The 24,424-nt window shown below is 40.3% G+C and overlaps 2 protein-coding genes across 2 annotated transcripts in view; both read left to right on the forward strand.

Annotated features, from left to right (window-relative positions):
- Positions 1 to 11,121, forward strand: part of LOC134453583 (uncharacterized) — a 37,209-nt gene extending 26,088 nt beyond the window's left edge. Inside the window, exons 21-28 of the mRNA XM_063204361.1 lie at positions 1,379 to 1,500; positions 2,458 to 2,555; positions 4,126 to 4,262; positions 4,883 to 5,007; positions 5,342 to 5,487; positions 6,605 to 6,707; positions 8,957 to 9,099; positions 10,243 to 11,121. Coding sequence (XP_063060431.1) covers positions 1,379 to 1,500; positions 2,458 to 2,555; positions 4,126 to 4,262; positions 4,883 to 5,007; positions 5,342 to 5,487; positions 6,605 to 6,707; positions 8,957 to 9,099; positions 10,243 to 10,354 — 986 coding nt within the window. The 3' untranslated portion in view covers positions 10,355 to 11,121. The remainder of the gene's footprint in view (positions 1 to 1,378; positions 1,501 to 2,457; positions 2,556 to 4,125; positions 4,263 to 4,882; positions 5,008 to 5,341; positions 5,488 to 6,604; positions 6,708 to 8,956; positions 9,100 to 10,242) is intronic.
- Positions 11,122 to 13,216: 2,095 nt separating this feature from the next.
- On the forward strand, positions 13,217 to 23,178 carry LOC134453584 (galectin-6-like). The gene is made up of 17 exons (XM_063204362.1): positions 13,217 to 13,331; positions 13,589 to 13,677; positions 15,338 to 15,542; positions 16,702 to 16,815; positions 16,954 to 16,977; positions 17,404 to 17,451; positions 17,788 to 17,811; positions 18,363 to 18,386; positions 18,723 to 18,746; positions 18,927 to 18,950; positions 19,192 to 19,218; positions 20,466 to 20,486; positions 20,842 to 20,871; positions 20,969 to 20,998; positions 21,089 to 21,177; positions 22,494 to 22,659; positions 22,831 to 23,178. Exons 1-17 carry the CDS (start codon positions 13,290 to 13,292, stop codon positions 22,975 to 22,977), a joined length of 1,128 nt encoding a protein of 375 aa, XP_063060432.1. The 5' UTR covers positions 13,217 to 13,289; the 3' UTR covers positions 22,978 to 23,178.
- Positions 23,179 to 24,424: the final 1,246 nt, after the last annotated feature.

Genomic DNA, 24,424 nt, shown 5'->3' on the forward strand with positions numbered 1-24,424 from the left:
GACATTATGGCCCGCTGCCAGGAAATGCGCTGCTTCTGGGTTGCGTGTGTCACCGCATCTAATATTACTCCGATGTTCCGAGATGCGTGTGCGTAACGGTCTGCTCGTCTTACCCACATACGCAAGGCCACACAGGCATTTAAGTAAATAGACAACAAACGGAGTGTTGCAATTAATGACACCACGAATGTTCAAAGTCTTGCCTGTGTGTGGATGTGTGTATGCTCTGCTTCTCACTGTATAGACACATTGTGCGCAGTTGCCGTATTTGTAGTTGCCATCGGGGATGTTAAAGGGATTTTGTTTGTTCTCATGGGTGTGAGATTTCACCAAGATGCCCCTTAAATTTGGGGCACGTCTGAAAAATACTGACAGTGGGGCAGTGAAGATCCCTTTTAGATTATTATTATTATTATCTTTCAGACTAGTGTTGATAATATGGCCTAAGTCTACAGCAGTGGTCTCCAATTAACTTTTCCCAAGGGCCAAATAATGTAAAGCAAGCGAGGCCGTGGGCCAGACCCCCATAAAATAAATAAATAAATAAATAAATATCAAATTTGGCAATAGGCAGCCCAGTTTCAATGAGCAGCATAGTTGCAGTAACTTTTTTGTCCATTTCCTGCACAGTGTCCCTTTAACAGGAGCCAAGAGAGAGACCATGACATACGCTGGTGAATGTAACCTTATATATCTTTAGGGCTGTCCCGACCATTCGACGTAATCGATTACGTCGATTGCGTAAATAAGTCTGCGTGTTCAACATACCATCGATTGCGTGATTTGTGCAACAACAAAAAAAAAGTTTGCGCGAGCTGTGAGGTAGACGTGCTAAACAGAAGCGGAGAAAATGGCAGAGGCTGAACGTCCGAGGGTGTCAGTGTCAGATGAAGTGCCAAAAAAATGCCAAACCCCTAACAGAAAGTGGTATCGTATCAAAAACCTTATCACATTAAATAGATTTTAAAGGTACACTGTGTGAGATTTTAGTTGTTTATTTCCAGAATTCATGCTACCCATTCACTAATGTTACCTTTTTCATGAATACTTACCACCCCTATCAAATTCGAAGTATTCATTATGACTGGAAAAATTGCCCTTTTCATACATGGAAAGGGGGATCTTCTCCTTGGTCCGCCATTTTGAATTTCCAGAAATAGCCATTTTTAGCTGCAAAAGTGACTGTACTTGGGCCATACTAGAAAATATTAGTTTATTAGCATATTAGTTACCTTTCACACAGTTTCAATGAGCAGCATAGTTGCAGTACCTTTATTGTCCATTTCCTGCACAGTGAACATTTAAAGATAACTCTTTGCATTATGTCATAGGCATGATAAATCAGAATGTTCATGTTTTTCATGTATGTTTCATGTAGGTGGGTGTTGCTTTAAACCAACCACCAGTGCCGAGGCACTGAAGCTGTTTGAGATGGAAACTCTGCTGTCATTGGAGAGCAGGAAACTGAGGCCCAAACCAAGCCTTCCACTGAGGTGTAAGGTATGTCAAAATACACATCAGGAAATGTTAAAAAAAAAGAAATGCTTTTGTTTTATTCAGTCATGCTTGACCCACATTGAATTAAAGGTGCACAAGTTAGGATGACGTCGTTTGTGCGGTGCCCGTGGCATGCCTGTCTCAAAATCTACACCGTAATGAAAAAAAAAATGCTTTTCAAATAAACTCGCTGTGAGAATGTTTTTCATCAAAATGTAAAGCGATTTTTCGTATGAAAAGTGTTTCCCATGACACTCGTTCGGACCGCTCTGTCAAAAAGTTGCATTTGGGGTTTTCTGACAGCGGACTGCGGAAGTGGTTGCGAGAGTCATCGTTCACTTACTAATGATTCACATAACCATCGGCTGACTTGGGACAGTGATTAATTAAACTCTTAATCCTACCTGGAGCCCCTTTAAAATCACAGTGAAATTTTAACATTTTCTAATTGCAACGCATTTTTATTCATACAGTAATTAAAGTTCATTCTGTGTGTATTTAAGCAACAACATGCACATAAAAATGATTCTGATGCTGCGTTTTTTTGGTTGGCTCCTTATATTCCTGAAACATGTTGTTGGTTTTGCCTCCTCAGATATTTTGTGTTAACGTCATAACAGTTGAAATTGTTTAAATTGACGGATTAGTGCCAAATGTATGCCTTGTGTGTTAACTTGCTATATGTATGTAATACCGGTGCATTAGGGCATTTTGTAGGAAAAGGAAGAACACTAAACATCTTTAAGCTCTAAAAAGAGGCCCAGGTACCTTAAACTGTTTTATAACGGTTTTGACTACGATTAGCCGTATGAATGAAAGACTCAAGAATGCAGAAGAGGACATGGGATTATTATAATTTAAAGGGGAGCACCTGAGAAAGGCCCTGTAAAGTATTGTGTAAGTCTGTTTGACAAGTATTTTGATATAATTGAAAACATCCGTTTCAATTCACCGTTTCAGGAGGCCTTACTGGCTCTTTCAAAATCTGCGGCCTACGATAAAGAACCAACTGTCAACCTGCCTGAGAAGATAAAGAACAAGGTGACGATGACTAAAAAGTAAGTTGCTTTGTTGCTTTTAAAAATCTGGAGAGCATTTCTCAAAACTGTAGTTGGCAACTATGTTAGCTTCTTTATTGGTTGCAAAGCAACTACACATTGGCAAGTACGCAAGTAGCTAACTGGATAAGGACTTCGTTTTCGAGAAACACAACCCTGGATATGCCAACATGACCCCATACTACACAGTGTTTGCATACATATAAGAAACCTGAACTTGAATTAATTTTCTGAAACACTGTACATTTTAGTACCATTTAGTACCCAAGTTGATTACTGTAATTAAATGTATGCTGGCTTCCATTACAATACTGGCTTTATTTAAAGATTTTATGCACCTACAATTCTTAAAATGGAAAATCTCCCTCCTACCTTTCCTCACAAGTACATCCCCCATCTTTTTGATGTCATTAAAGGGACACTGTGTGAGATTTGTAGTTGTTTATTTCCAGAATTCATGCTGCCCATTCACTAATGTTACCTTTTTCATGAATACTTACCACCACCATCAAATTCTAAGTATTCATTATGACTGGAATTTTTTTCCATTTTTAGCTGCAAAAATGACTCTACTTGGACAATTACTAGAAAATTTTTATTACTTAGTAAACTTTCATGTAAAGATCAAATTTGGCAGTAGGCAGCCCAGTTTCAATTGGGAGGGAAAGTGGAAAACAGCGATCCTAGCGGTTACGTTCCAAACACCAGGGCGACCCTATTGAAACTCCCATAGACAAGTTTTTTTTTAAAAATCCCACAAAGATATGACTAGGAACTATAACAACAGACATATTTTTCAGGGTACACAATAGGATGAGCTACTACCTGAAAATTCTGAGTCATTTTTTGCCCTTTTAAGAAAAATAGAAATTGTGCCAATCTGGTCGGAAACGGACTACAGCTCCCAGCATGCTCTGCTTCGCGCCTCGTTGACAACACAGAGAAACAAATGAACGCGAATTTCTCCGCGAAGTTCTCCGCATATCTTCAAATTCTTGTAATCCTGCGAGTTCCACGTTGTCTTCTTATCACACATATATACACGCGATTATTTTGGTTTGGTTTTAACTTCTCTAGTAGATATGGTGGCTTCTGTGGTGACGAGTAACCACCTCTCTGGCTCATGTTTGGCTATGCTAATTTGGCTATGCTAATTACATGGAGTAAACACGTCACACATACCAGTCAGTGTAGTTCTGTAATAGCTTTTTAAAAAATATTAAAATCAGTTCAGATCAGTGAAAAACCGAACATTTTACCACCCGATTCGATAAAACAGGCCACCATGCATATTATATGACTGCCACTACTTCTACTTCGTCGTCAGGGCCGAGATGTAATTTTTCAAAGAAAAAACCCATTCATTTGTTGCAGGGGCTTGGAACGTTGCCAGCAGGGGGCGATGAAATTACTTTCCCTCCCAATGAGCAGCATAATTGCAGTACCTTTTTTGACCATTTCCTGCACAGTGTACCTTTGATATGTCAGTATGTGTATATTACTCAAATTCATACATCTAAAAGTTTGTGTTTTTACTACTTTTCCTGTATCAACAATAATTGTATGACAGTGCTTTGAAAAAGAAGATTCAGGAATCAAGAAATGGTCGCTTCTTGAATAAAGACAAACGGATTGTGGAGGAACTGAAAAACCTTCACTGTGACCCTCACCCTTACTGCTCTGTGTTTCCATCAGAAACGGATATCTGTAAGTTAGAACATGGGATTTTAATAGTATGTTATTCACACAATCCATGTAGTAGTGTGTGTGTGTGTGTGTGTGTGTGTGTGTGTGTGGAGCCCTATCACACGAGATGCGTCGTGTTTCCACTAAATTAAATTAATCTATAACGGTAGTGGGGCCGTCACGATAAAGCCCCATTTTTCATGGTTGGGCCACACTTCTGCGACCAATGCATTTGAATGGGCTGTCCGAGTTGTGGTTGATTTACGATTGATGGACCTGTCAAGCCTCCAGGAAGATGACAGAAATTATGACATTGAATACACCAGTGATTTCTCGGACTCGAACATTGCATTGAAAAACACACTGTCCAACTTAATTTGTTTTACTTCACAGTGTGATGTGGCATACATGCTAAAACGGGACTGTATCGTGGCGGCACAACAAACGTTATAGATTATAGATTGGCGATTCGTGGCCACATGAAGATATAGCGTGCGATACAGTTGGTGTGTGTGTGATGTATAATAATTAAGTTTATAATTATAGTATAATGCTCAGATACTGTACAGTTGAAATATAGCACTATACTGTACATGACAAGGACACAAGAAATGTATAAATGTCCATTTTGTCTTCTCCAGCCTTCTGGAAGATGCTGCTTCAGGGGCCTCCTGACACCCCGTATGAGGCTGGAGTGTTTGAGCTCTACTGCGAGTTTGGCCCAGAGTACCCCATCAAACCCCCTCTGCTGAGATTTGTCACCCCAGTATCCTTTTACGTTTCACGTTTTTAGCAATGTGACCTGAAATGAGTGTAATTGACTACTGTAACCTGCCATATTACTGAGCACCACATCCCCCTCGGGGGCGCGAATTCGCCACCACGTCAGTGGGAGTCACAGCACGATACCATTTGACTTCAAGACCAGCGCTACCGATACTGTATGAGTCTTCGGGAGGGATGTTTATTAACGTTCAACGCCAGCTCTGCTAGTTAGCCTCTGTTACACTACTACATGTCTGTTTCGACTTAAAATTCCACACAGTGCTAAAGAAAGCAAACGATTGTCAATAGTTGTGAAATTCTTAACTTTTTTTAAGGTGTATCACTGCAATGTGAATAGCATTGGGCGAATCTGTCATAACATCTTTGATCGCAACTACTCGGCCCACATCACCATGAGGGAAATTGTCGACGCTGTCTATGGCCTCCTCATCACCCCAGAGCCTGACGACCCGCTAGACAGGTGCTGTATTTTTATATACTTTGCCGTTAATCATGTAATTTCACTCTAAAGGCAATTTCATTTTGAATTAATATTCTTACTATTTTAATTGTGAATGTTGCGTTGATTGATACATGAATCAAATACATGAAAATCAATACCCTGTCCAAACCAGCCAACAATCCTCACGCTCAACCCAGACACAATTTTAGAGTAACACCCCAAATACGGTACATGAAGTACATTACAACAGTGAAGTTCCATTGGCCCTCATTCATCAAATGACCGTCCAAGAGAAAACTGGTACAAGTTCAACATGCATTAATTTAATCGTGGGTGTAAACCAGAGGTCTTGTGTCGTGTGGTGTTTTCAAATTTGACTTGATGTGACAACAGTAGCCTACATGAACAGAGTTAGCTTCACTGTTGCACCGAGTCACATATCCTTTTCGTAAATATTAATTTCAAATAAATCCCTGAGCCAAATTCTCTTCTAATTTGAATTGATGCTGGGAATCCTGCTTTGGCATAGGTTTGAACATTTTAATTCCATTATTTAATGGGTTAGTAAGATATGACGTGACTAAATATTATTTACAGTAGTTGCCTATTTAAATGGTCGCTTTAGATCATCAAGGCTAAGCGATTGCAGATCTCTTTTGGCATGCACACCTGGCGAGAGGGTTAATTTGAGACCGTTGTGATTCTTGATTATTATTTTTTTCAGAGAAGTGAGTGACTCATAAGTTCTGTTTCTCTCTCCCACGACATGTTAGAGCACCAGTGAAAGAAAATAACCAGGTGTTCAAGGGTGTGAATTTACCAGAAATGTGAGCTTTATTGTCAGTTTGTGGCTCTCCATATCATAAACTAGAGAGTTGTGGCGCCTAAACAGTGTCTAGAAGGTGTTATTAGGATTGATTTCAGATGCTGAATTGTTGACTATTTATCACTAATACTAGCCACTCGTTTTCATGCCGGTATTGGTGTTATGCGTATGCTTTGGCGATGTCATGTGAACCCTGTCATGTTATGACTTCTCTGCTTTTGCACTGGTTTCTACTGTACATTGCTTGATAAATGATGATGGTCACTCGATGTTTCATCCAAATAAACAAGATTTCTTCTCATTTTGCAGTGTGTTAGCCGAGCTGTACTTGTCTGATCATGCAAAATACAACAATGAGGCCAAGAAACATACAAAACGGCATGCAAGTAAAACTGTGGATGACTCTGAGAAGGTAATAGTTCTCTCTATTCCAATTCCTGGTATCTAAGCATGGGTGCCACTGGTGCCTTATTGAACTCATTCATGTGGCCAGTGATTTCTAACAGCAACCCTCTATCTCTGCATGTATTTCCATTATTTGTATTTGTATAGTGCATATGGGCCTGTGTCCACCAAATGCGTTTTTTGCGCTGTCCCTGACTTTTTTCAGTACACATCCTGTGGGCTTCAGCGCTTTTGGCGGTAGGCGCCTTCAGCGTTAAAAAGACACTGACAGAGATGGTACAAGTTTCAATTTGCTCAGCTTTTAGAACAGATCTCTCATCCTACCCCCCAACGTATAATGCCATGTTGTGGATTTATTATGAATTAATTTTTACTGGATTGGTTATATCTGTCTATATAACCCGTTAAGACCTGGCGTTATAAAGTTGCTGTTACTAGAATGTCAATGACCAAGTCGTAGTGCATTACTAATAGGTGGTAGGCCCAGTCTCATATCTTGTCAGTTCGTTGGTGTTAACGAGTGGCAACTTTATTTTTGCTTATATAACCCCCTGACAACCCATTAATCAATATTTTGGCTGTTGCCATCCTCAAAACTTGCACATTGATTTATAAAAATGACAACAAAAACTAGCCGACCGAGTGACGTCACGTCAATGCAAAGTCAACGAGGCAGAATACAGCTAGCGCGTGCATGCTACCCGGAACCGTCAGATTTCATGGCAAGAAAGTTACAAGTTGGGGGGTAAGTGGGCTCACTTGTTGTGTACATGCAAAAAAAAATATTTTTCTCAAACTTTCAGAAGTGCTCTTTTTCGCTGTTAGTGTTCGACTGTCTGACCATCATTGGGCAACGAGAGATAAATGTCAAAAAGAGGACAGGTCTGTTCCCTCAAAGCAATAGAGCAATGAGGTGACAGGGGTAGATCAATTCGCCAAAAAACTACGTGTCAGTAAAGAAATGCAAGCTGTGTTATTTTTTCCAGTAACAGGAAAATGGTCAGGAATTAAATGCCTTCGTTGTTTCAATGATTAGGTGAATTATCTGCCTATGAAAAAAGCCCAATATGCGGATAAATATTCCCTTTTCAACTTTGAGGGGCGGAGACTTCCCATTGACTGTGCATTGTGTGACGTCACCCCCAGTCTTTTTTATTTTTGTTATTTTTTAATATCAACGTGCAGCTTTTCAGCGTGGCAACAGCCAGAATATTGCTTTACATATTGTCAGGAGGTCATATTAGAAAAATCAAGTTGCCACTCGAGAGTGAGAACGAAACTCGTTTTCTAAAGGCGCTACGAAATCTAGCCCACCGTCTATAAAGGCCCTGTGTTATGTCATAGTATTGTAATGATAACTTTTCAAACTACTACGGCGTGCCACTGGAAGTACGATGTGCATTAAGGCGGCACGGTTGATATTCAATCAACCCAAAAGGACCCATGTTACTCCTCTATTTATTGAGTTGCACTGGTTACCGATCGCTGCCCGGATCAAGCACAAGGCATTGACCCTTGCCTACAAAACCATCACAGGAACGGCCCCAGCTTATCTGAAGGACCTACTAACGCCCTATGTTACTGGAAGAGATCTGCGCTCATCCAGCACAAGCTGTCTGGCTCTGCCATCCAGTCGCTCTAGGTACTCCCAGTCAAGATTGTTCTCCGTTGTGGTACCCAAGTGGTGGAACGGTCTCCCAGACACAGCAAGACTAAGCACATCTCTTGCAGCCTTCAAGAAACAACTGAAGACCTTCCTCTTTCGAGAGAATCTACTAGACTAATGCTTGAACTGGCCTTGCCCCAGGGCAGACTCCTGACATGATGTTTAGTTTAGTTTAGTTTGTGTGTGTGTACTCGTTATTTACTCTTAATAAAAAAAAAAAATTAAAAAAAAACTAACCCCTCTGCAACTGCACTTGTTGTTCTGTATATCTCCTGTGCACTTTGTATTTGCTTGTGATGTTGGCTTGAATATGTCCTCTTTTGAAAGTCGCTTTGGTTATAAAGCGTCTGCCAAATGCAATGTAATGTAATGTAATGTAATGTAATTTCTCAAAGTAAAGCTCATGGAGTATGTATGTCTTTATTTTCTGTAATTTAAATTGCCTGATGAAGCCATGTGTAACTTAGCAACACAAACAGTCCACAAAAGGTCAGAAACTTCCCAAGAGTCTCAGCGTTCGAAACGCTTTTGGTGGACATATTCCCAAACACATTGTACAGAATTGAGCCTTAAATGATTATCTATTCCAGGAAATGGTTGGACCAGAGCTGAGCGCTGACAAAGTGCCACCGTCCATTATGTGTCCTCTTACCAAGAAAGTGTTTGTGGAGCCGATCATAACTAAAGAGGGCATGGTCTACGAGCGTAAAGCCATAGAAGAGCATCTAAAAAAGTAAGTTTGACTGTACAATAGGTGTGGGAGAGATTGGTTATTGATTTTCTATGTAAGCCCCTCGGACAATCAATATTAAAAGATTTTTTAACTGTAACGTGTTGTGGACAAGGGGTCCATAGGGTGTGAAAATCAATGATGCATTACCCATGCATAGAAGATTTAAGTCTATGCTGTGGAGCTCTATTTTGTCGCCCATCACCTTTCGATTTCAAATTGAAGAACACCCTTAAAGGTGCACCGTGTAAGATGGTGGCCAGAGTAGGTATTGCAAACCTGCAGCTCATTGAAACTGCTGCCAATTGCCAAATTGGATCACATTTTCATGAATATTTTCTGAATAATAAACCAATATTTACTAGTATGACCAAAGCACAGTAGGTTTTGCTGCTAAAAACCCCCCCTTTTTGAGAATTTGAGGGTGGTGGTAAGTATTTGTAAAAGGTAACATTTGTGAATGGGCAGCATGGATTCTGGAAATGAACTACTAAACATATTACACAGTGCACATTTAAGTACCCTTAAAGCCATGATCTGAATGTGTACAGTATGTGGGAAGTTTAAGAATGTTCTCAAACCACTAGATATAATATGCAACACGTCTCATTCAGCTGATTGGTATTGGTACAGGATAGTCCTTTTTTTACTTTGTGTACTGTGTTAGCCTGGTGAACCAGCGCCACCCGCTGGACGGCAAAATGTTTTGTCTACGGGTGGGTCTGGCCTCGCATAATGATTCAATGAAGCCAGAATGCCAAGAATCTGGCAAACCAATTACAACGCAAAGATGTGTTTTGAATCAAAGTGGGCAGGGTTTTGAGGGAAGGTTGTTCTCATCAACAATCTTCGGATGTATTATGGATCGAGGCCAGACTAAATTAGACATCCACATTTAGTCTGGTTTATCAGGCTAGTACTGTGTTGTTTCACTGCCACATACAGGATGATTTGTGTATTTCTGCCGATTTCTTTACATTCAAAAAGCATTACCCCCTACAAAGATGAAAGTGACCAAATTGAAGTATTTGTTCCAATACAGGGCTAGTCAACACAGTGTTGAATATCTATGCCTGGTGGCCATCCCAAACAAATAGAATCATGGTTATTATGTAACCTATTGGTCTCCTGTCTGCTTTCTTATAGGAGCAACAAAGATCCAATTACCAACAATCCACTTAAGAGAACGGACCTGAAGGTGGACAAGGACATGAAAAAAAGAGTCACAGAATATCGCAAGCTACAAATTTCAATATAATGTGTTAAAATACACTTTCAATCAGGCCATATTAGAAAGAAGAGCTCATTTGTATGAATGCTTCTTTGATTTGAATTTAAACTACAGTGTACACATATTTACATGTCTGGCCTAACTGGTTGCTGTTTACATGTCTGGCCTAACTGGTTGCTGTGGTTTTAAGTACTTGTTTGAAATGTTTTTGCAATCAGGATGTAGCGTTTTTACTACCAGTTTGTCGTTTTTTTGCTATCAGGATGTAGTGTTTTTACTACCAGTTTGCAGTTTTATGTGATCAGGATGTAGTGTTTTTACTACCAATTTGCAGTGCTTTCACTGCCAGTTTGGAGTGTCTTGACAACCAATTTGCAGTTTATTCACTGCCTGTTGTAATATATAGGCCTATACTAATTGCATGTATGCTTGATATCTGCATTTGTCTCATGCCTATTTTGGGTGATTAAAATTGTCTGGTTGTAATTTAGAACACAATGTTCACTGTCAGTGAAATTATTATTTTTTTAAAGTATACTTCATTAACTGTTACAAATTAGTTAGTTAAAATTGCCCACAAGTCTGGGACAAGACTGCCATCCCGCCAAAGATGGTCTGCACAGTTCCTGAGAGCCAGAGAGAAACAAATGTTGAGGCACTAACATGATAATCTTTATGGGATTTTAACAGAGTGTACTCACTTTTTGAGAGGTACATTTTGAGACATTTATGGCTGTACTGTATTTCAAATTACTTTCAGTGAATAATAAATTGAAGCAGCTATATAAGTTGTACGCTGGCTGCTGTTAATTCTATCAAAGTGACATTTCTAAAAGATATAGGCCTACTTGTACATCTTTAGAAATGTGAGGGGTGTACTCACTTCTGTGACATACTGTAGGCTTTGCTTATTTGTTGCTGTCAATACTAATTTCTTACGGCTTATAAACAAAAACGCAGAAAGCAAAATACACAAAACATTAGCATGCTTAGATTTTATTGTGCTGAACCTAATGCACATTTAATGACCACTATACTGCATCTACAGAAGTTATTGTGTGTCGTCATGTGTCACTGGTTGCATCAGCTAACTCATGGAGGGAAGGCAGATAAACCAAGTCAAGAGTACTTTATTGTCAAAAATCTATGCAACAGGGGTTAGCACAGAAGTGTAAAATTGCGTTTGACCAGTCTCTAATATACAGTGTAACTAAAACATATATAAAAAAAGACATTGACAAAAAAACATCTGTCTCTCTATCTCTCTCTCTCTCTCTCTCTCTCTCTCTCTCTCTCTCTCTCTCTCTCTCTCTTCTCTCTCTCCTCTCTCTCTCTCTCTCTCTCTCTCTCTCTCTCTCTCTCTCTCTCTCTCTCTCTCTCTCTCTCTCTCTCTCTCTCTCTCTCTCTCTCTCTCTCTCTCTCACACTCACACACACACACACACACACACACACAGATAAACCCCACCTAAAGCCGCACAGAGAAGCTATGCTGCTAATGTGGGTCTAATGTTTACTGAGTCATGAACTGAGGGTGTAGCCTTGTGAAATTTGCTGTCTAGAAACAAATCTAGTCAGACCCACCTTGTGTCCACCTGGAGTATACTGCAGGCAGGCCACACGCCCTGCCTTTGCTGACAAAAATGCATTACTGTATATAGTAGACTGACTGTCTGACTGCATGTCTTATATTATATTTTAAAGGCTATAATCAATGAAACGTCTGCAACTCACTTAATGCTGTCCCTCCTTATTAATAGTTAGGAAATGGATCGCACTCAGTTTTTTCTTCTTTCTTGTTCTTTTCTTTTTATTTAAACATTGCAGGGACTGATATGACAGACGTTTCGGCTGCACAGAGCCTTCTTCAGTGTTACGAAGAAGTGTGAAGGTTCTGTGCAGCCGAAACGTCTGTCATATCAGTCCCTGCCGTGTTTAAATAAAAAGAAAAAACTGAGTGTGATCCAACTACTTACTACTATTAATGATGATTACTTCAGAGACGCACCAACAAGACGGAAGAGCGCGATGTGTGGAAGATAACCTCTTCATTAATAGGCCAACCATTTCTCTAAAGTACTGTTTGTTACATGGAGCATTGACATAAATGAAGATAATATTGAAATGATAATGTAATACCTTGAGAAGGACTTGAATCTTTGCCTTACGTATATCTATGCTGATTTCACTCAAGGAGGCAAAATTTGGCTCCATAATGTAAAAAAAAAAACCTGCTGTATATTCGATCCCGCCATTTACTGAACAAACTAATCATTATGAGCACATACTGTGTGTAGATGATTAAAAATGAAGTTGCCTAACGCATATTAAGCTAATTAGTAAAATCCCTTGGAGACTGGAATCTGTTGTAGACGCCCCTGGTGTGTACTAAAGGAGTATGATGGCATCTTGTACAGCATGCACCCCCTTGCTTTTCTCTTATCACATCACCTGATGAGACACACACCCTGACTCTAAGATCTTTCACTGGCTGAGGCTGATCACAGCACTTCCTTCTCAATTGTAACATGGAAATATGTAATGTGACTTCAAATCGTTTGTTATTGTGTTCTAGAAACAATGTTACGATTGATATCAAGACAATGTTATGACAATACTTCATTATTATTATCATTACGTTTTTGTCTACAGGGTATGTAGCATTATAACATTTCATACGCAGTTAGACAGTTAATGAAAGTACTCCATAGAGTAGACCCACCCCGCATTCCTCCTTTATTGTTTACATGCATCAAAAGGTGCCTGAGCCATGGCCTTTCAAGCAAGAATGGCTGATTACACTGAGCAAATAGTGGAGGGTTACTGTTCCTGGTACTTGAGAGGGCATATTGCCCCACCCTTCATGGCGGACATATAAATTACAGACTCGCGGAAACCATTGCTTTCCCCTTCACACCAACTGCCACCCATTCTCTACAACGTTGGACCCTGAGACTGCCATCATGTTCACCGCTCCACCGGGCTACCAGCCTATCTACAACCCTGTGAGTTCGTCCTCATCCAGCAGTCTTTCATCTTCATAACGAAAATGGCATAGTGTGTTTAACTTCACTGTATCGATCTTCACACATATCTACTGTATGCCACGAATTTGGCTCAGGGGACGAGAGACATTGTGGTACAGTAGGCCCAATGCATAGCATTGTAATGTGTCTTATTGAATAGTAGGAAGCTTTTATTGTAATCGTACAGAGTATAAATGAGATTTAAAGGTGTACCTGTACCTTGGTGTTTCCTACAGGACATCCCTTACACTGGGCCCATCAATGGCGGTCTGAGGGCAGGGATGTCTCTGTACATCCAGGGAGGCGTCCCTCATGACATCAACAGGTAAACCATCTCCTAATGTTCCCACATACTGTACTATATCTGCCCAATGTCACAAAAATCTAGAGTGGAGTATACCTGTCAATAGGCTATGTACGTAGTGAATGAATTGAGATATTGAGCTCAGAGATTGGAGAGGATTGGACAGCTACAAAGAAAACTGAGGTCGAGATAGAGAGCATATGTGAAACTAAAAACGTCTTTAAAAAAGTTTGATGTAGGACACACAATACATCAATATGTGTTTCAAGTACACTGAATTTAAACAATAAGCCACCAGAGGTGATCAGTTTCCAATGTATTTCGAACCCAAATGGTCTAATCAGACATTAAATGAAGTAGAAGAAGGATATAAGGAGTGGTTTGACCATGTGGGACAAAAGAGGTTTGCTGTGTGTGACACAAGGTGTGAGTCAGTCATTAATCATGTGACTTAAAAGCATGTGTGTGTAAACATTTTGCAAAGAAAGATAACCATATGCCTGTAAATGTCATTGACTGTTTTTTTCCCACAATATGAGACTAAACCTGAGTGGGTCATTCAATGAAAAGTAAATTGTAGACAGTGATGCCAACTGTAGCTAGGCTACCCAGCTATAAAATTGAGTGTCCCAGAGACAGCTGTCATTTTTTGTATTTAGGCTATTTGATAAGTGGCATCATGGGTTTGTTATACATTTATGGATATGTTGAATAAGCTGCATGGTTTCCCACATTTACATTTACTTCTGATGCTGCTTTAAAGGAACATATACCACCATATTTGTTATATGTTACGTAATATTACCATGTATGTTCACTATGTTGTTTTCTGATCTGAGAGGAGTTCATGTGTGCTTGGAGTGTGTAACCCGTCATGCAAACATGGGGATGATGTTGAAGAGCTTTGTCACTTCTAATGTAGCCCCTTACTGCAGATGGGGTCGCTGGCTGCGGGGCTATTCACTATTTGCTGAAAATACTCAACTACATCATAACAACATTGCTATGACAGTGCAGAGAGCCTTAAGTAACACATTAAGACATAGCCATTACAATTTTGTTGACCGTAAGGTTATAACATAGGCTCTGGGCTTAAGGGGTTCAGCCATGTTTGATACTCAATGCCATGCTGCGCTGGCTGATGAAGTACTTGTAGCTCCGTTCTCCAGACTGATTGCAGGCATGCAGAAAGACCACGTATGTGAAAGTGAAAGCCCAATTGGGAAACTCCACAGCACACGAGTGAACACTGCACACAATGAAATTGCATTTATGCCTCACCCATGGAAGGGGGCAGCCCCCAATGGCGTCCCAAGGGAGAAGTGCGGTAAGACGGTACCATGCTCAGGGTACCTCAGTCATGGAGGAGGATGGTTGAGAGCGCTGGTTAATTACTCCCCCCACCAATCTGGCGGATCGGGAGTCGAACCGGCAACCTTTGGGCTACAAGTCTGACGCCCTAAAAGCTTACCCATGACTGCCCATTTTACAAATATGAACTTGTCTCAGCTCAGGCAAGAGCACGGCTCAGTATGGAAACATGGTGGAATCTTATTTTAAAGCTAGTCTAAATTATACTCCAGACGACTTGATCATTTCTGTATTCTGTATTATAGTCTTGAAATTTCCTCGTTTTCAAGACTAATGTTTCTCACACCCTCAACACATTTCTTCTTTTTAGATTTGAAATAGACTTGCAGTGCGGCGACTATGAGGGATGTGACATAGCGCTTCACTTCAACCCCCGATTTGACGGCTGGGACAAGGTGGTCTTCAACACGTTTCAGAATGGCGAGTGGGAGGAGCAGGAGAAGATCCACGACATGCCCTTCTCTAAAGGAGAGGCCTTTGAAATGGTCATCATGGTAAACGATGAAGGCTACCAGGTAACTCGCCTGTCTCACCTAACAAACATGTGTCACAGTCACATACTGACTGAATCACTCATTGCTAACATTCATTGAAAAGATAGAAAGAGTCATCAGACCTTCAAAAATGTAGACCTTCAAAAAATTATGTCAGAGGAAAGGCAGAACAATATTCCACTACAATTTGCAAGGGAGCCTGACATAGGCCACATAATTAATAGAGATGAAAAAATCCACTTCAACCAGGAAGAGAGATCCAATAAAAATGGAAAGAAAATAACCCAAATAAAAATAAAAAGGTAACAAAAAATCATGGTTGAATTGGACTTTCTCATATTTTATTTGTCTTTGCAACTGTGATCCTGACCCTTGGATGTGCAGATTTACCCTGTTTCAGCAATATAATAAAGTGTGACAGACTGAAGAAGGCTTAGGCTGAAACGTCTGTCTGTGATGCTAACCCACTAGAATAAAATACAAGAATTACACCGCAGAGTGCTGCTTTTCTACTAAATATGAACTTAACTGTTTGTTTGCACCCGAAAACCTTTTAAAAAATAGTTGGGAGTTGAGCGCTCTCTCTGGAAAAAAAAGCAATATAGTAAAAAATAGGCAAATGCTGTAGACAAGTAAAATGTGAACTTACAGTAATAGTTTCTGGGAACCTTTTGCTTGTCCTCGGAAGGGACCTGTCACAGGTTGAATCCTCACAGTATACATTACAAAGGGATGGGGGCTGAGCACAGTTAGTGCTCCACTGTATCCTCATCCACGGGTGAGATGTCCTTTGGCACGGCAGGTGCCAGCGTGACAGTTCATGTACTAAATCCAGAGTGACAGTTCATGTACTAAATTCAGTGTAGTTGAATTTTGTGTATTTGCAATGCACATTTGTTACCAAGCCAGTAAGACAAATGATAAAAAAATTTTTTTTCTATTCTTCAGGTGGAATTGAATCGATTGTTTTTCAGATTGAACAGTGATGTATAATCGACGGACGATTCATTCAATGAACGTTTCGTAGAAGACGTTTTGTTCAACCCATGTAGATGTTTTGTTCAACCCATGCAGGTTGAATGAAACCTCTTCTACGATACATCCATTGAATGAATCGCCCGTCTCCCTAATGGATGCCATGTACAGTATGTTTGACAAATGTGTACCTCCTCTCTCACAGATCACTGTTAACGGGAATCAGTTCTACATGTACAAACACCGCATGCCATTCGACAGAGTCCGCGCTCTTCGCATAGCTGGTGATGTTGGAATTCAGACCATCAACGTTATTGGGGTACGTATTGAGCAATGGCATGGAGAAAACGTGCACGCACACACACACGCACACACACACACAAATTGAATTGAAGCAAAATATTGCATTTGAATGAACATCAAATATTCTTTCTCGTGTGAATGGCCTCTCCCGCAGGGTATGCAAGGAGGAATGGGAGGAGTAAGTACAATGTGCATAACACTACATCAATCTGTATTGTATAATTCAAGTCAAATCAAAGTGTTGCATCATTACAACATCAAACACAATGCAACATCAAAGTCCTTGATGTTTAGTTAATTCTAGGGACCCAATCCATGCTGCTGACAAAGTCAAGGGCTATTTTGAGTTTAGTCAGCAGGTGTAAATTGGCCGTTGGCTTGTCTATTGTCTGTGAGCTTCAAAATATTGAAAAAATCGAAATTCATTTGTGGTGTTAGTCTTCTCTAGATGTAAATATCGTAAGTCTTGATTTTTTCTGCATAGTGTACTGTACTGTATGTCTGTATGACTTCAACCCCAAATTAATCCATGGGAAGTTTTGTCTGTATGAAGTGTGATGATATGAGTGTGCAATGTAAGAGAGTCTGTATGAAATCATTCCAGGGTGGATATCCAGGCGGCATGGGAGGAGGAAACATGGGCCAGATGGGAGTAAGTTCACTACATGCTCCCTGTCTTCTCATTCACACAGCGCATGGTACTAGAATGGCAATGATATGCTAGTGCACACTCTACTATGTAATGTTGGTTAAGGTTCATTCATGTTGTAAGGTTAAAAAAAAAAGTTTGTGTTGCAAGTGTTTCCTACATGGAATATTGTGCAGTATGTACTCTACTACTGTGCCTGCACAGAAAATAGTTTGTCATCTCATCTTATCCACTCTGCTTTAAAATACATCAAATTTACTACTGCTGCTTTACTGCTAGTAGTGGTGTCTACAGTAGCTGTGGTTTAATAATGATGATACTGTGTTTACATCCTTCCAGGGAGGATATCCTGGTGGCATGGGAGTAAGTTCACATTCACTTCATTCACGTGATTATTTAAATGTTTAGGTGCTGTGGCATAGCGTAATAATGAAGAAGAGCAATATGAGATTGTGAGAAGCAGGTTTTGATGACGTAGACATTTGTAAAATATGGTGATATGTTGAACTTCTATGTACTATGTCTTCTACATCAGTGGTTCTCAACTGGAACAGTCTTGGGACCCACCATTTTCCACTCTCATTCAGTAGCGACCCAATTTTTTTTAGCGTTCAAGTCAATTCAATGCAATTCTCTAAATGTAACCAAGACTCGAATGACTGGTTGCACGTTATCTATCTCGCATAAACATTCAGATTGTATCTATGACGACAGATGACACAGAGTTCACTGGCCTATCAAAATAAAAGTTGTAAATTGTTGCAGGAAAAGTTGGATTTTTTTTAGAATTATGTTGTTTTTTTTTACACCAAGGCTCCGTGACACACTCATGACCCCTCTGCGACCCACCAGTTGAGAAACACTGTTCTACATGTATGCACTGCATTAAAATAATGTACCTTCTCTCCTCACAGGGCGGATACCCTGGAGGCGGCTCTGTAAGTAGATATGAACATTTGGGTGCATCAAACCCCTATGACAAAATATTGCCTTGGCTATATAATAAAAATTTTCTATGGCCATTAAAAACATGCAGTGTAAACTATTTTGAAATGTTGATGAAGTCTATAGGGTCCGCCAGCCCCATGAAAATAGAAAATAATGGTGATAGTCAAAATCTTGATACAGAAATGAACATTTACGGTGCATCAAACCCTCCCGATGTCAATATATTGCCTCGGCTGTGTAATAAAAATGTTCTGTGTAATATTTAACTTCAATTACGTCTGCTATATCATATGAACTACATTAAAATGAGCCGCATTCTCTCACAGGGCGGATATCCTGGTGGCGGCTCTGTAAGTACAATATGAACCTAATCAACACAAAAGTGCACAAATACACCCCCCCACCCCCCACCCCAAAAGACAATATAATGCCTCGGCTGTGTAATGTAAAAAAAAATGTTCTACTTTATATGTAACATTAACTGTGTCTTCTATATGCATTGCATTAAAATGAGCCACCTTCTCTCACAGGGTGGCTATCCTGGTGGCGGCTCTGTAAGTACACATATGTACACACAATATGAACATGATCAACGCTCACTTGATGCTTGTGATGTTTGTAGTTTTTACTGTATATGATGTGAATGATTGATATAGCCTACAATTAATTAAGGAACATTGTTTGAAAGTGGGTTGGAGAGAGATTTTGATGATGTACCGATCATCTTTTTTTTTTTTTTTTTTTTTTTTTAAGACGATATATTTGAAAATGTAATAATTGCATCTTCTCCAACAGAGTGGAAATCCTGGAGAGGGGTCAGGTGTAAGTATAGTATATGAACACATTTTACATTTTTTTTAACACTGAAAAAAGTCCTACAAAACAACATCAATGTGTATTTGTGGTAATTGCCAGGCCCAATGTGTATTGCCCCAGTTGAGAAAATACTAAGCCCATACTGTTTTATTCCTAAACTTATGTTAAAGTGCCTCAATGTCTATAATCAAATACTTTCTTAGTTCCAACTTCACAATAGACCGTCTCTGCTATAATATCTGACAGCTGATATTCTAGGGGCAGCTGTGGCCTAGTGGTTAAGGAGATGGGCTTGGAGGTTGGAATCCCAACCTTCCACTCTCTACCACATTCCATGGCTGAAGAGCCCTTGAGCAAGGCACCTTACCCCCACATTTCTCCAGGGACTGTAACCAATACCCTGTACATCAAGTAACTGTAAGTCGCTTTGAATAAAAGTGTCGGCTAAGTTTAATGTAATATACCATAATATCTGACTCCTGCCACAGTGGGGATATCCTAGATATGGATGGGTAAGTATATTGGGCCCCCTGGGGTTCACAGAGTGCAGTGTTCAAACCTCACCTACTACTACTGGACTACTACTACTACCACCATACTGAATAGGTCTATGAATATTAACCACTATTACTACTACTACTACTGCTGCTGCTGCTGCTATTACTATGCTCAAATGACTTAATGACAAATGATAGTAATTTATATTTTGATTAATATTAATGGTCATCAATTGTCATCTTCATAAATAACCATAGTGATAATCATAACAGTATTCACATTACTAAGCTTATGAATAATCCGTGCAAGCTATCAGCTCATCAATTGTTTCAGTTGCCTTTTTAACTCTGGATGGTATAAGTATCAGTAATGTGGCATTTGTTACTAATATGATCAAGATAAGAGAGTCACTTGCAATACTGCTGCCAGAAGTGAATATTTAAGGGGGAGTTGATTGGGTTAAAGCGGACTCCTTTACCTGGGTGCCCAGTATAATGCAGGGTCCCCAAGGAGGATTTTTTTTTTTTGGGGGGGGGGGGGGTTTGGGGTGATCCGCTATGGTGCTCTGCCCCTGGTCTTATGCAAAACTGCTTTGCATTAATTTGTGTATTGATGGGGAAAAAAAGATGAACCCAATTCATGTTTTGCAATTAAATTGTGTAGTCTTTGATTAAGCTGATTTCAGTTGCCATATACATGATGTTTAGTAAGGGAAAGATAATGTGATAATAATAATTTGTCATGTCCTCTCTCAGGGCTATCCAGGAGCAGGCGGAGTAAGTCCTCTATGTCCATCTTTTGTGATTTTGTGGACATCTAAAAGATGTCTGCTCATATGTTTGCTAATATTGATGTTTTAAACATGCATCTTACATGTTAGTAACTAAACAGTCAGAGCCAAAAGTTTCTTCATCATGAATGTATCAGTTTGTTCACACAAACTGAGAAGTCAAGTGGGCATATGGAAAGCTGCATATGGAGATGAATCAAAAAGCTTTTCACCCTTGTAAACCCTTAGCATGGAATAATTCAATACCTGATATGATATATTATACATGCAACCTATTGATACAGTGTATCTCCAAAGTTGCTAGTTGTGTGTTGACTTTGACATCATTATGTCTTCAATAGGGTGGAATTTACGCTGGAGGAAATCTTCCGGTAAGAATACAGTACATAGTTTGCAAGCTTGGGTGTGGAAATCAGTACAGATGATAGAAAACAGTCCTTTAAAGTCTTATTTTTATTCTCATTTCAGGTTATGGGTTTGCAACCCATCTTCAACCCGGTAAGTCATCAAGCATGCCTAATGTACATGGGTTATTTGACATTACAAGATATTGACATACTAAAGGGTTTTTTTTTTAATCCTTTTTAGCCAATTCCGTACTCTGATATGATCCCCGGAGCCATGTCACCTAAGAGGACTATCATCATCAGAGGAATGGTACCCTATGGCGCAAACCAGTTAGTATTACATTACATTATACCGTATTACATTGCATTGCATTTTGCAGACGCTTTATAACCAAAGCGACATACAAACGAGGACATAATCATAGTCAACATCAGTAGTAGGACTTGTATTACATTACAATCAGCCTTTCTCAAAGTGGGGCGTAAGCCCCCCTGGGGGGGCGCGGAGGCATCGTAGGGGGGGCGTGTCACATCTGATTCCCCCCCAAGGAAATGATTTCCTGTCTCGCCAATAAGTCAATAAGTTAAAGCCCTCACCAACATTATATTATTGTCATGAATTTGGATAGCATAGGAAATGAACAAACATCTGCATTCGACTGCAGTCCCTCTTTGTTTAATCTCACCAGTCACCTTTCTTTTGATTCTGCGCAGCGATCATAAAATCAGTCTGTGCAAGGAGGGGGGGCTCGGAAGCATTCAGACCCTCTGAAGGGGGGAATGATGGAAAAAGTTTGAGAACCACTGCATTACAATAAGTTGTAGTGGTGTGCATTGGCACTGCCCTCACGATTCGATTCCGATTCGAGAGGTAGCGATTCGATTCGATTCAATGCTATGATGTATTGCAATGCACTACATTTCTACTGAAAGCAAAGCAAATGTTCCATCAGTCATGGTGAGCCAATACAAGTAGTTAGATACTGAACAACATTTTATTGGCTGTTTTCTGTATTAGTCTATCAGTTTTCAATGCTTTGAAGTGCTTTTATTTAATTCAACATTCATTTGCTCCTGAAATATTCACGGAAGTAAATAAAACTTAAGAAAATTGCCACATGGATTCCGGAACTTGGCGCATTGAATTGAGTCGTCCATGCCCCGCATTGCATTGCCGAATCGATTATTGTTGGCACCACTAATAGGTTGACTAGGTTATCCAAAGCCACTTAATGTTATTTGTGTGCAGATATTAGTTACAGTCCCTGAAAACATGTGGGGTTATGGCTTAGTCTGCATTCTTCTGATTTGAAGGCCAACTCCTTAATTGTTTGCATCCCTAGCCTTCACTCAAGCTTTTTCCATGTTGCAAGAGCTGTAATGATATTAGATATATACTCAAGAATTTATGCAAGATTATGGTTGGTTGAAATAATTTTTCATTATAAACTATAAATGAATAGTATGGATTATATAATGTATAATTATTGTGGTTGCATTGGAGGACTGTAAAAACCCTCCATCACATTGGGCATTTTAACTGTAATAATGTTAATAGTAATAGTAATGATGATGATCTGGCAATTTTCAGCATCTGTGCGTGATAGTCACACTACCCCTATTAAGTACCTTATCTCCCATGGCAGGTTTAGTATCAATTTTATGGTGGGGTTTTCGCGGGACATCGCCTTTCACATGAATCCCAGAGTTCGAGACGGGGACATTGTTCGCAACTGCTGCATTGCCGGCGACTGGGGATCCGAGGAGCGAGAGTTCAATTTCAACCCCTTTCAGGAGGGCCAATACTTTGAGGTGAGTGGCGAGTGATGAAAATTCCTTTGCTGAATGTTTTAAAAGGGTGTTCTGTTCTTGTGTTCTTCTCCCTTTTATTGACACAATGCATTCTTTTTTGTGTGTGCTTTTCCGACTGGCCATTTTGTTATCTGAATGGTTGGTGATTTGCTTTCCTTCATTCATTCATAGATCTCCATTCGCTGTGGCAACCAGAGGTTCAAGGTGTTTGTCAATGGGCAGCATTTGTTTAACTTCAACCATCGCTTCCAGCCCTTTACACAAATCGACATGCTGGAGATAGAGGGGGACGTGCAGCTGTCGTACATACACTTCTAAGTGGATTGGCCGCCTGTGTATTTGCAATCAGCTACAAGCTCACATGATGTACCAAGATTAAATGTTCTTCTTTTGGATTGAATTAAAACTACTGAAATTCAAACCACTCAAATCCATGTATTCATACGTTCATACGTAAGTGGAGAACTCTGTCTCTCAGTCATAATTGTAAGTGGATCATATCCAATAAACTTTGTTAGAAAAGAACACACTATTTTGTTGTACTTTTTAAGCGTGGCTTAAGTGGCTAGTCTTTGACCTCTCCTTTTTTTTAAGACATGGTAGCAAAGTTGCGCCCTCTTTTCCCTTTTATAAAGAAGTTTTACAAGTCAGTCAAGACATGTCACACATGTATTGCCCCAACAACAGGTTGAAACAGTATAGACTTGATTTGTTTTTTTTGGTGGGGGTGTTATTAAGGTATAACTTCTGTCTTGGCATTTACTCTAGACTCCAAAAGCAGTTCGCTGTAACAAAAAAAAATGTATCTTAATCTTTGCTAGAGCCTGTCTTTAGAACAAGACTTTCCAATTACTCAATCTCTCTCTCTCTCTCTCTCTCTCTCTCTCTCTCTCTCTCTCTCTCTCTCTCTCTCTCTCTCACACACACACACACTCTCCCCCTCTCTCTCTCTCTCTCTCTCTCTCTTTCGCTCTCTCTCTCTCTTTCTTGTCAATGTGTAACCCGGCCACGCCGCCTCCCTGTCTTACTCATTGCTCATTACCTCTGCCATGCCCAGTACGTTTCAGCAATCTGTTGCTCCATCTGGCAGATTTCCATAGACCAAAAGAATCTGACCTGGCCAATCTTCTGTCCAGTAGACCTACTGACTGGCCAGCCCTTTTGTCTTGTGCGGACTGCGGAGGGTTTCTTTTTTCTTTCCAGGCCCCGAAGTGGCTCCCCCACTGAAACGACATCAGAACCTGGTGCCCATTAGCGCTCCTCAATTGCCAAGCCAGGGAGGCTTGCTTCAGTTGTTTCCTCTCATCGTGCTGAAAGAGGAAGGCACATCTGAGCCTCTTAAGCCTTGGTTATCTCTCATACGCCGTGGCGTGCCGACGCCGTGCATGGCCCCAGGGGCGTAAGCAGCAAAATTTTGGGCCCTTTACAGTCAGCTCCAATGGACCCTTTGAAAATTATAGAAGAAGCGCAACCTTGCTCCAATTACGGTCAAGGTTTTGATGTGAAAGCTGACGTTTCAATCAGTCAGACCTTCATCAGAGAGAGAGCTCCAATGGAGCCCCCCCCCCAGCCAGTTATCTTCATAAATTGGACTGTGTGTGGGCCCCCTATATAGATGGGGGCCCTGGTGTTTCAGTCACACTTTACCCCCCTGAACGACAACCCATGGCCCCCACATATTGAAATGGCCACCCGACACACAACCTAAGAACATTGTACCTCTCTGGTCGGAGTGGGTGAAGTATCTTAAAATGGCACACACTGG

This window comes from Engraulis encrasicolus, chromosome 8 (assembly GCF_034702125.1).
Source record: "Engraulis encrasicolus isolate BLACKSEA-1 chromosome 8, IST_EnEncr_1.0, whole genome shotgun sequence".
In the NCBI taxonomy this organism is placed as follows: Eukaryota; Metazoa; Chordata; class Actinopteri; order Clupeiformes; family Engraulidae; genus Engraulis; species Engraulis encrasicolus.